This window comes from Microcaecilia unicolor, chromosome 2, assembly GCF_901765095.1.
Source record: "Microcaecilia unicolor chromosome 2, aMicUni1.1, whole genome shotgun sequence".
Taxonomy (NCBI): Eukaryota; Metazoa; Chordata; class Amphibia; order Gymnophiona; family Siphonopidae; genus Microcaecilia; species Microcaecilia unicolor.
Genome location: NC_044032.1, coordinates 17934429 through 17947614, shown reverse-complemented (window position 1 = coordinate 17947614; position 13186 = coordinate 17934429). Strand labels below are relative to the sequence as shown.

The following is a 13186-nucleotide window of genomic DNA, read 5'->3' as shown; positions in this document are numbered from 1 at the left end:
TTTCCTCTCTCCGCAAGGGCAGAACACTGAGAGGGAAGGGAAGGCTAGAGATGAGTCTGCTGGTTTCACTGCTGCCGTCACCGCAACTTGAGGTAAAATAAAAGATTTAAACCCCACAGAGCAGCAGAAACGAAAAGGGGGATGTTGAGGGAGAAGGCGGGCAGGTGGGGATGGGTTTGGAACCAGAACTCGAGGGCTGAAAAGGGGGGGGGGCAGGTGGGCCTGGGTCGAGTCACCGGACATGTATGGGAGGAGAGGGCAGGGGCGAGAGGAGAGTTGCTGGACATGGATGGAGGGGAGGGCAGGGGAGAGAGAAGAATTGCTGGGCATGGATGGATTGGGGGGGGGGCAGGGGAGAGAGGAGAATTGCTTGATATGGATGGAGGAGAGGGCAAGGGAGAGAGGAGAGTTGCTGGATATGGATGGATAGATGAATGGAGGGGAGGGCAGAGGAGAGAGGAGAGTTGCTGGACATGGATGGAGGGAAGGGCAGGGGAAAGGAGAGTTGCTGGACATGGATGGAGGGGAGGGCAGGGGAGAGAAGAATTGCTGGGCATGGATGGATGGATGGAGGAGGGCAGGGGAGAGAGGAGAATTGCTTGATATGGATGGATGGAGGAGAGGGCAGGGGAGAGGAGAGTTGCTGGACATGATGGAGGGGACGGCAGGATTAATTCTGGACATTGACGGAGGGGAGGGAAGACAGGATGCACATGGAGGGGGAGGGGAGAGAGGAGAAATACTGGACATGGAGGGGAGGATAGGTGGCAAAGGAGAATCACTAGACATGGGTGGGAGGGGATTAAATGGGCAAAGGAGAATCACTGGACATGGATGGGAGGGGTTGATAGGGGCAAAGGAGAATCGCTGGACATGGATGGGAGGGCAGGGGAGAGAGGAGAAATGTTTATACAGGGATGGAGGGGAGGGAAGACAGAGGAAGGGGATGCACATGGATGGAGGGGAGAGAGAAGAAATGCTGGACATGGATGGAGGGGGGAGAGGAAGTGAGATGAATATGAATGTAGCAAGTCTAAAGCTGTTTCAGTTGGATAAGTAATGCCTTAAAAGGTGGAGGAGAAAAGCAATAACAATTGAATATTACTAAAACAGCTTCACAAATTATTGTAGCTGGTAGAAACAGAAATTATATACTCGTCCTCTTTTCTCCGGACAAGAGGAACTAGACAAGGATGACCCTTGTCCCCTCTACTATTCAATCTCACTTTAGAACCTTTACTTCTAACAATCTTACAGTTGGACCAAATTATTGGAGTAGAAATAGATAATCTATCGGCTAAACTTTCTACCTATGCAGATGATGTACGATTATATACAATTCCTTCATCCATCCCTCATATCTTAGAAGTAATCAACAATTATTCATCAATTTCTGGATATAAATTAAGTCCCACCAAAACAGAAATGATGCCATTAAACACTGCCTCTTTATCACACAATTTTACACAATTCCCTTTCAAATGGGTTCCTACTAGTTTGAAATACCTGGGTGTTTTCTTTAGTAACAATGTTAATGAAACCATTAATCTTAATTCTACATATCTATTGAATTGCATCACGGAAATGACCACTAAATGGTCTCCTCTTAAATTGTCACCTTTCACTTGAAAATCACGCTATATCCACTACAAAGAAAATGTTCAATATGACGTGGATATTGAAACTTGTAAAACCCCCTGAAAACTTTCCGGAATTTAGTACAATCCACAGTACTTACCATTATAGATTATTGTAATAGCATTTTCCTTGGCTGCAGGGCCCATATCTTGAAAAAACTTCAAACTTCCCAAAATACAGCAGCGAGACTCATTTTTGGCAAATCACATTTTGAATGTGTAACCCCTCTTTGTGTAAAGCTTCACTGGCTCCTTATCAGAGTGAATCAACTTCAAGGTCCACACATTAATCTACAAGATTATCCACGGTGATTCTCCGGACTATATGCTCACTCTGATTGACCTTCCTACCAGAAACATGTCTGAAGCTTCACGAAATTACCTCAACCTGCATTACCCTAACTGTAAATGAATCAAATACAAGACCTATTGTGGATCTAACTTCTCATTCCTAGGCAGCCAACTCTGGAGTGCTCTCCCCAGATCTATCCGATCAATCTGCAACTACCTACCCTTCCGGAAAGCACTAAAAACCCATTTATTCAAGCAAGCCTATCCAAATGATCCTGATTAATCTAATGAACCATCTACCTACACATACCCCATGATAACGACATTAACCCTAACTATATCTCCCACCTCACTCCCCTCTCCATTGCCTATTTCTACCTATTCATCTTGCCTTTTATTCTGATATATTTTACTTTTACCCTCTAATAATATTCTGTATTCCTTTTACTATGTAAGCTGCATTGAACCTGCTTTGAGTGGGAAAGCGCAGGATACAAATGTAATAATAATAATAATTGTCATTGATAAATTGTGTCAATTGGGTCAATGTACTTCCCCAGATCAGAAAGATGTCATCAGTATAACGAAACCAACAAATGGCATAAGTAAACAAGTTAAGAGGTGTAAATCCATTTCTTTTCAAAAGCTTCCATGAATAAGTTAGCAATTGTTGGGGAGCAAGCCGCCCCCATAGAAACTCCCATCTTCTGAAAATAATATTTATGATCACATGTGAAATAATTCTCTGACAATGTGATATGAGTCAAGTCCAAAATGAAATCCGTGGGGATGAGATGTGGCCGCGGTCTCTGTTCTAAAATATCTTATAGAACATACAGAGCTTCCCTTTGTGGAATGGAGGTGTAGAGAGCACAGACATCTAATGTCACAAGTATCATGTTTGAGGTAAGTCTTCCTTGTAAAGATGGCATTTTTTGGTTTTGTTATATTGATGACATCTTTCTGATCTGGGGAGGTTCATTGACCCAATTGACACAATTTATCAATGATCTAAATAGTTGTCATAGTAACATAGTAACATAGTAGATGATGGCAGAAAAAGACCTGCACGGTCCATCCAGTCTGCCCAACAAGATAAACTCATATGTGTTACTTTTTGTGTATACCTTACCTTGATTTGTACCTGTCCTTTTCCGGGCACAGACCGTGTAAGTCTGCCCAGCACTATCCCCGCCTCCCAACCACCAGCCCCGCCTCCCACCACCGGCTCTGGCACAGACCGTATAAGTCTGCCCAGCACCATCCCCGCCTCCCGTCACTGGCTCTGGGACAATTAAATTTGAATCTCAACATAGCGTTTCATCTATTGCCTTTTTGGATGTTTGGGTGAAAATGAATCAAGACCAGTTGGAAACATCAGTGTTTATAAAATCCACTGACAGAAATACCATGCTGCAATATCATAGTATGCACCCCAGTCATTGCAAGACAAATATACCTTTTGCACAATTCATCAGATATAGAAGGATTTGTTCCTCAAAAATGGAATATAAACAGCATGCCAATAATTTGGAATTTAAATTATTAGATCGTGGCTATCCAGATAAACTAGTAGCCAGTGCTAAGAAGAGAGCATTGTACAACCGTAGAGAATGGTTGTTACAACCTAAAAGAGAGCATCAAAATGCAAAAGATCTGTTAACCTTTGTGACAGTTTAATGCTCATACTAATATAATGACCAAAATTATTAAAAAACATCTACCATTATTACGAGTACACCCCTGCCTTCAGAACCCCAACATAATCTTTTCAGAGAAATAGTAATTTGAATGACACTTTATGTCCAGCTGAGACGTGGAACCAAAGTACAGTAATGTTTAATAAGGAAGGTTCACATTCATCTTGTGGAAGATGTTCTGTATGCGACATTATGATAACATCTAAAGAATTTATAGATCAACGTACAGGGAGAGTTTATCCTCTTTTACGTAAAACTGACTGTACATCTCTAAATGCCATATATGTTATAAGTTGCCTTTCAATTTATACTATATTGGACAAACGTCTCGTCCATTAAAGACAAGATTAATAGAGCATAGACATTGCATCCAGACAGAGAAAACTTTTGAACTGATGGTGACCCACTTTATGAACAAACATAAATTCACGGACTTGAAATGCCTAGTAATTGAACAAGTACAAACCACGGAGCGAAAAGGAGATATTAGAAAGGTACTCAGGCAGAAAGAGCAGCGATGGATTTTTACTCTTCAGACTGTCATGCAAAAAGGTTTGAATATTTCCATCAAATGGAAAGCCTTTCTTTAAGGCAATTTGCATAAGAAGTGGTGATGTCACACGCCAAGTATAAAAGCCCAACGGTTTAGAAGGAAGCCGGCCGCCATGTTAAGTTGTTGATGCTTATGGGAGCACAGGAGGCAAGCTTTTTCTTGGATGTGATTATTGAAATACTTCCCCTGACGCAGCCATTCAGCGGCGAAACAGGGCTTCCCTGTCGGGATATGATGATACAGTAACAGTAGTCGAAGAACCCACATGATTTTGTGGAGGATTTTCTTATCATTTTGGCCATCCAAGATAAGTAACATTGTTTGTTGATATACACCCGTGGCTCCATTCATGAGTGTTAAATTAGGTGTATGGACAGCTGCTTATTAAGTTATTTATTGTGGAGTTATTTTCAAAGACTTTTGATTAAAGAGGCACTCTTTCTTATTATAAGGCTTGTCCTTTGGAAGAAGGAGGTGCCATTCAAACTGTAGGATAGCCACAGATAATAAATTACCTGTGTCCCAGGTTCCCCAAACAGAACTGTCTGCAAGCAAATTATCCTGTACTCGGCCTAGGGTGGGAACCTTGGAACTTAGCCAAATACTTCCGTTAGAAAGAACTGCAACTGAAAACGCAGGCTGGAATATATATTAGATTTATTATAGATAAGAAAATATAGGTAATGTATACAAGATATAGACACTCTGGCAAAGCTTTGGCTGAATACAAAATTACTGGCTGATAAAAATTACACTCGTACGTCACACTACTAAACACTAATTCTTACTAGTTACCAGATAAAATTACATCACTAAGTCACACTATGTTATGAGGTAGTACAGTTATTAGCAGCTCCTCCTGATCACAAGTATGACGTCACCAGCCTTCTGCTCAGGTAATTGCCACTAACTAGCCCCCGACTAACAGGAAATAAATCACCGTGTTTCTCACCAGGCTGACCTCAGGGTCGTCTCTCGGGAGCTGGCACGGGATACTCCACAGACTCAAGCTGGATTCACAGCGAGTCTCAGAGCAGGAAGGGAACTCTGCAGCAGACAAGGAGGGCACAGGTTACTCAGTGCAGGTACTGCTGAACCACGATATTTTCCTCCCGTTACACAGTTAATCAGTTGGTGGACCTTATTAGGTCTCACTGGTCTTCGTTCCACCTCCACCTTCTTCCAAGGTTTTCGACTAACTCCCTTCTTGTTCCCGCTCTCCTGAGTCCCTGATGCACAGGTGACCAGCCGGGACCAATCTGGATCTTCCTCTTCTCACTGCATGGCAAGAAAGCGTCCGTTGTTCTTGACCTTCAAGTTGTTACATTTTGGTATGCAGTTTCTGTTTCTCACCCGCCTTGCTGGAGCCAGCCTCTCAGGGAGATAAGGGGGGCCTGGGTTGCCCACAGCATGTCCTTGGATGTTACATGACTTGCTAGTGATTTTCCAGAAAGCTGAATTAGCTAAATCACTGTTATGCAGGTCAGGGTTTACAGCCTCCATTTTGATGTCATAGGATTATACAGGCCAAGACCAGCAAGGTGAGACACACAGGGAAATACTCCTACAAAATTGAGGTCTGTTTTTTTTTTTTTTTCCTCCACTTTTTTTCATACGCGAGTCCATTATCACCTTTCGACACTCTAACTGTAGAATACTTTGGAAATTGAGGTGTATATGTATCCAATGCCTCCGAGATTGAACGGAGAGAAACTTTAGAGCCAAGAGAGCCTGTCACAACGGACAGTAGCGATTCGAAATAAACCACCTGTTTTAGTCTCCTGTTTTTGCAGAAGCAAATACTGAAATCCTGCAAAAACAGGAGACTAAAACAGGTGGTTTATTTCGAATCGCTACTGTCCGTTGTGACAGGCTCTCTTGGCTCTAAAGTTTCTCAACGTTCAATCTCGGAGGCATTGGATACATATACACCTCACATAATCTGTGCCCAAACCCTGACCCCTGAGGCAGGCGTTGTTTTACGCCGAAACACAGCCAGTGTCGGGTCATTCACTAATAAAACACTCCTGTTGTCTGTCTTGAAGGCCCAGTGTTCCTTTTTTGTTTGTTTACATTTATACCCCACATTTTCCCACCTATTTGCAGGCTCAATGTGACTTACAAAGTACCATAAAGGCGTTTGCCCTGTTGATAACAAATACAAGATTGTGTATTGGTCAAATGAGGTAGAAGTGAATCAGGCGTCATGGGGTTGAGGGGAAAAAGGATAGTAAATTGTCCAGTAGGATCATTGATTATGTTGTATTGCTGGGTGTGGGGATTTATGTTGTATCGGTGGGATAAGCTTTTTTTGAAGAGGTGGGTTTTTAATGATTTCCTGAAGTTTAGGTGGTCATGTATTGTTTTCACTGCATACGGGAGTCCATTCCATAGTTGTGCGCTTATGTAGGAGAAGCTAGATGCATAAGTTGTTTTGTATGTTAGCCCTTTGCAGTTTGGGTAATGTAGGTTTAGGTATGATCGTGCTGATCTGAGTCTGTTTCTAGTTGGTAGATCTAAGAGGTCTGTCATGTATCCTGGGACTACGCCGTAGATGATTTTGTGGACCAATGTGCAGATTTTGAAGATGATCCATTCTTTGTGAGCCAATGCAGCTTTTCTCAAAGGGGTTTAGCGCTTTCGAATCGTGTTTTACCATATATCAGTCTGGCTGCTGTGTTTTGGGCAGACTGGAGTTTTTTTGTGAGTTCTTTACATCCCGCATAGATTCCGTTGCAGTAATCTGCATGGCTTAGGACCATTGATGGCATTAGTTTACGAAAGGTATCCCTCGGGAAGAAAGGTTTTATTCGTTTGAGTTTCCACATTGAGTAGAACATTTTCTTTATTACGGTTTTTACTTGGCTCGAGAGTGAGGTTGCGGTCGATTGTGACTCCGAGTATTTTTAGGCTTTCTGAAATAGGGAGTGCGTGTCCTGGGGTGTTTATGGTTGCTGGTTTGTAGTTGTTATGTTGAGATGAGAGGATAAGGCAGTGTGTTTTTTCACTGTTCAGTTTCAGTTGGAATGAGTTTGCCCAAGAGTCCATGATGTTCAGGCTATCATTGATTTAATTGGTTATTTCAGTCAAGGTATGTGTGAAGGGAATGTAGATTGTAACATCATCTGCATAGATGAATGGGTTAAGTCCTCGATTGGATAAGGACTTTGCCAGTGGGATCATCATCATGTTGAGTATTGGTGATACTGGTGATCCTTGAGGTACTCCACAGGCTGCTTTCCAAGGTGGTGATATGTTTGAAATTGATTTTACTTGGTATGTTCTGGTGGTTAGAAAGCCCTTGATCCAATTGAGTTGGGCACATTATTGCCCAAACGTACCACGGTGGTGATATGTTTGAAATTGATTTTACTTGGTATGTTCTGGTGGTTAGAAAGCCCTTGATCCAATTGAGTTGGGCACATTATTGCCCAAACGTAATGCTACTGGAAGTGAGGTGGTCTGGTGAATGAAGTGCAATGTTTCACCATTTTAGTGGTCTTTAAGTGACTACCACGTGGGTGTTAAAATACTCTAAGGGCATTCCTCCTGTAATATTATAGTGCTTACTCCTGGCTGTGCTTTAGCATTTGTGTATTGATTTATCAGTGAGATTTGGAATTTTGTTTCAAGTCAGTCAATTCCGGGCATATGGTGCAGCAGGATGGAAGAAATGAAGTCTGGAGTTGGCATTGAGGAGAAGGGTACAGATAAGTGAGTTTGGTGTCCCCAGGGAGGGGTATAGGGAAAGATCATAATAAGCAGCAGTGGGAGACTAGTCTTTGACATCATTCACAGGCAAGACCTAACAGAATTTCCTTTAATAATAATTTACTAGGGCTGCACATTTCCAAATTTGTTAAATCTCACGATTAATTGCATAAAGGGCCCCCCTTGCATTTCCTTCTGAACAGTGCAAAATTAAATTCTCAAAACTGACATATTTCGTATCACCTCTCGCCTAGATTATTGCAACCTGCTTCTCATCGGCCTCCCACTTAGCCATCTCTCTTCTCTTCAGTCAGTCAGTCCAAAACTCTGCTGCGCGACTCATTTTTGCGCCAGAGTTGCTATGCTCACATTAGCCCTCTCCTCAAGTCACTTCACTGGCTCCCTATTCGTTTCCGCATTCAATTCAAACTTCTCTTACTGACCTACAAGTGCATTCACTCTACCGCTCCCCAGTACCTCTCCACTCTTGTCTCTTCCTACGCCCCCCCTCGGGTACTCCATTCTGTAGATAAATCTCTCTTATCTGTCCCCTTCTCCTCTACTGCTAATTACAGACTCCGTTCCTTTTATCTCGCTGCACCTCACGCCTGTAATAGACTTCCCGAGCCTGTACGTCTAGCTCTGTCTTTAGCCGTTTTCAAATCCAGGCTAAAAGCCCACCTCTTCAACGCTGCTTTTGACTCCTAACCACTACTCACTTGCCCTGTACCCTTTTATCCCCTCCTCTTTAATTCCATTACCATTTAGATGTTCTGTCTATTTGTCTGTCCTATTTAAATTGTAAGCTGTTTGAGCAGGGACTGTCTTTTCATGTATGGTGTACAACGCTGCGTATGCCTTGTAGCGCTATAGAAGTGATAAGTAGTAGTAGTATATTTCAATTACTAAACTGAAAATGAAATACTTTTTCTTATCTTTGCTGTCTGGTGATTATATTTTTCTAACCACTTGTTCCCTGCTTCTGGTTCTGCATCTCTCTGTGCTCAGAACTCTTGTTTCCAGAGCATCCTACCCATTCATTATTTCTTTTCTTTCTTTTTCACTTCCTGCCCTGTATTCATCTTTCAAGTTCAAATTTCTTCCATTTTTATTCTTCCTGAAATCTGTCTAGTTTTCATCTATTCTCTTCCCTTCCCTTCACCTCACCTCCATGGGCACCATCTCCTTCCGTCTCTCTTCCCTTCCCCTCCCCTCCTCAAGCACCATTCTCCTTACTTCTTCTCCTCCCGTCCCCTCTCAAGCACCATTCTCCTCTCTCCTTTCTTCTCTTCCCATTCCCTCCCTTCCCCCTCCACGAGCACCATCTCCTTTCTGTTTTCTTCACTTCCGTTCCTTTCTCCTCCACGAGCACCATCTTTTCGCTTCTTTCCTCTCTTCCCTTCCCCTACCCTCCCCTCTATGAGCATCATCTCCTTTCTTCTCTTCTCTTCTCTTCTCTTCCCCTCCCCTCCACTTGCACCATCTCCTCTCCTTTCATTTCCTTTCCCTTCCCCTCTCCTCTATGAGCATCATCTCCTTCGCCTTTCTTCTCTTCCCCTCCCCTCCCCTCCCCAAGCATTGTTTCCTCTCCTTTCACTTCCCTTCCCCTCCCCGAGCACCATCTCCCTTGTTTGTCTATCCTATCCCCTATTTCAGATCCTGGCATCTTTGCTTGGCCTGGCTGCATCTCCCCTCCCCTTTGCCTACACTCTGGCATCTTGCACTCTCCTTCCCCCCCCCCCCCCACCCCACAATCTCACACTTTTCTACCGCAGTTCCCACCATTTTTGTCTGCCTCTCCTCTTACCCTGCTCTCAGGCATCTGACTCTCCCCAACCCTCCCTGCTTGCCTTTACTGTCTGCAGCACTAGACACATGCTGTTTTTCTTGGGCCGGAAGCCCTCCCTCTGTAGCATCCCACTGACTGGAAACAGGAAGTTCTGTCAGTGGGAGCAGGAGCTACAGAGAGAGGGCTCCCGGCTTGAGAGAAGCAGCATGCATCTAGTTCTGCACACCACCTAGGTGCTGCAGCTAGTAAAGGCAACCTGGGAGGGGAGAGGGAGATACCAGAGCATGTGTGTGGGAGGTGGGACAGTGGCAAGGTGGAAACTGAAAGAAGAGGCCGGAGAGAGACACACAGGTAGTGGAACAAGGAGCAGGGAGTATAATATGTGTTAAAATTAACGTGAGTTAAAATTTTAACTTGTTAATCACGTTAAAAATGAGTTAAATGTGCAGACCTATAATTTTACAATTTTTTTTGTACATGAAAGCATTTTACACAACTTTTTTGTAAATGGTGACTTTTATTTCCTTTGAATTTAAGCTGCTAGTGGACATTTGTTTTTATTTCCATTTGTTCATTGTTCTGTTTCTCTCTCGCTTTCCTACAGCCCCGCTGATAGTAGTAGGTATGGTTCTTCAAGTAACATCAGCCAGGGAAGCTCTCAACTAAGTGAGCTGGAACCTTACCATGGCTCAGAAGCAGATGAAGAATGTCGAGAAAGGGATTCAGATTATTCCTACCATAGCTCGAACAGTTACCAGCGGAATGGCCAAGATTTGCACAATGACCATGATGCAGAGAACGTGCTGGTGTGTCAGAAAAGGGAAAGCAGTAAAAGTGATGTCCCATCCAAATCAGTGCCAGAGGCAGAGCATCCTAAAGACGGCAATATGAGTAAACAGGAAAGGTAAGAGCATAGATGTGATATCAGTGTTTTTAAACCTATTTTGAATATAAATCTGGTATGTGCTGTACAACGTATGTTGATAAAATAATCATAATTTAAGCTTAATGAGGGTAATTTTATTACAGGTTGCCTAGTTTGGGAGGCCAAGAAGATGTCTATTTTGAGGCTGCTCTATAAAGACAACAATAAGTGTCAACGTATCTTTATAAAATAGCCTCACAAAAGCTGCCAAAATTGCAACTAAAATGCTGTTGTGCTAGGGAGTAGGTGTAAATGTACTCGGGTGAAGTATGTTTTTAGGCGTGTATTTGCTAAACTACGCTTGTTCTTTGTCTCCAACCACATTCCACTCGGACTGTGCTCCTGAACTCCATGTATAAAAAGTAATTTCTCCAAGGACAAGCAGAAATATAGTTCTCAAATGTGGGTGATGTCACTGATGGAGGCCAAGGGTGGACGCTGCCCAGTGTTCCTTCAGCTTCTGGAAGCTTTTGGCAGGTCCAACTGCACATGTGCCTTCCTGATCACCCACCCATCTCGTGTGGGACCATCAGTTGCTTTTTTCCATGAAGCTGTTTAGACATAAGACCTTTTCGTCTCTCACATGTAGTTTGAGTTGTTTTGTATTGCTCTCCTGTTTTTTGTTTTCACGTGAGTAGCACTGGACCCTTTATTTTTAAAAAAATATATTTCTTTCCTCGTAGTTTTTTTAGTTGTTTGTTGCTTTTTAAGCTTCCTTTCATTTTTCCTGTCCAGGGCCTGCTTAGGCCTGTGATCCTGGTGACAGCAACAAAAAATAATAATATTTTTTTTTTCTTTGTTCACCATTGAGCCATTTGATTTTGCTTTGGCTATGTTCCCAAAGATGTCAAAAATTTTCCAGCGGGTTTAGAAAGTATATGAAGTGCGATAGGACCATGACTGTGACTGATATTCACAACTAGTGCCTACTGTGCTTTGGTCCTGATCATCAGCCCTATCTCTATAAACTCTGTTGTCAAATGCCGAAAAAAACCATAAACGAGTACAGATGCCCAACACAAGAGACTTTTTGGCATGCTAAAGTCTGGTCTAATTGGGCGTTGCATTGACCACGGGAGATGTACTGGCATCAGGGAAGTCTCCTTGACATTGGATGTTGATAGTGTCTGGTCTGACTGATCATCATTGGACCCATGAGGATTCTGCTCCGTCCTTTTAGGCACCAAGGGACACCAGTGTCCTGCATCAAGTGAGGGTGAAGAAGCATGGACATCGCTCATCCTCAAAACATGGTGCTAGGAGTGCTGGGACCTGAGAAACGTCGGTGCCATGAAGACTACTCCCCTTTCATGGAAGTGGTGCTAATGTGCCAGTCTCCCCGAAGCCGAGACCCAGCCTCCAATTTTGGCTCCTATATCTTTATAGGCTGTCTCCACACCGGTGCAGGCCCTGTCTTTACCAGTGCCTGCCCTCGAGGAGCAGCTCTGGGTCATGTTACAAGAGGAGCTGGGGCACATCCTAGCTCAGAGTGACACTGATGCATCAGTGGTGCTGGTACCATGGTGCTTCTTCAGCCCATCATGGAGACCCCTGCCCTGTCTGTTGGGCGTTTGTCAACACCGGTGCCTTGTCGGTCATTAGAGTCAGCATTGACTGATGTGTTGTTAATACTTTTCAGCCCTTCAGGTGAGGAAGGGATGTGCACCTCGGCCCTCTTGCCCAAAGCCTGGTTACATATCCAGTGGTCTGAGGCAGATGCAGACTTGGACCTCCTGTGAGAAGCATCTTGCTGGGTCAGAGTCTGATTGTACCTGGGGTTCTGATGTGTAACCAGAGGACATCTCAGAGAAGATATTTCTTGGTCTACTTTCAGCACCCTCTCTGCCACAGGAAAGGAGGAAGTCTCCCCCAGAGGACCTTTCTTTCATTAATTTTTTGAGGGAAATGGCGGAGGCCATCCATTTAAGTTGGAGACTGAGGATGAGCTCAGGTCCAAGATGTTGGACGTCATTGATTATGACTGTGCTCCTAAGAAAGCTGTGACAGTGCCCGTACACATAAGTACATAAGTACATAAGTAGTGCCATACTGGGAAAGACCAAAGGTCCATCTAGCCCAGAATCCTGTCACCGACAGTGGCCAATCCAGGTCAAGGGCACCTGGCACGCTCCCCAAACGTAAAAACATTCCAGACAAGTTATACCTAAAAATGCGGAATTTTTCCAAGTCCATTTAATAGCGGTCTATGGACTTGTCCTTTAGGAATCTATCTAACCCCTTTTTAAACTCCGTCAAGCTAACCGCCCGTACCACGTTCTCCGGCAACGAATTCCAGAGTCTAATTACACGTTGGGTGAAGAAACATTTTCTCCGATTCGTTTTAAATTTACCACACTGTAGCTTCAACTCATGCCCTCTAGTCCTAGTATTTTTGGATAGCGTGAACAGTCGCTTCACATCCACCCGATCCATTCCACTCATTATTTTATACACTTCTATCATATCTCCCCTCAGCCGTCTCTTCTCCAAGCTGAAAAGCCCTAGCCTTCTCAGCCTCTCTTCATAGGAAAGTCGTCCCATCCCCACTATCATTTTCGTCGCCCTTCGCTGTACCTTTTC

General features: G+C 43.6%; 1 protein-coding gene across 3 annotated transcripts in view; it reads left to right on the top strand.

Annotated features, from left to right (window-relative positions):
• The window catches only part of UNC13B (unc-13 homolog B), a 763085-nt gene that overhangs the window by 244708 nt on the left and 505191 nt on the right, over positions 1–13186 (top strand). For all 3 annotated transcript variants that reach the window (XM_030192818.1, XM_030192817.1, XM_030192819.1), the window contains one exon: positions 10286–10585. In XM_030192818.1, coding sequence (XP_030048678.1) covers positions 10286–10585 — 300 coding nt within the window. The remainder of the gene's footprint in view (positions 1–10285; positions 10586–13186) is intronic.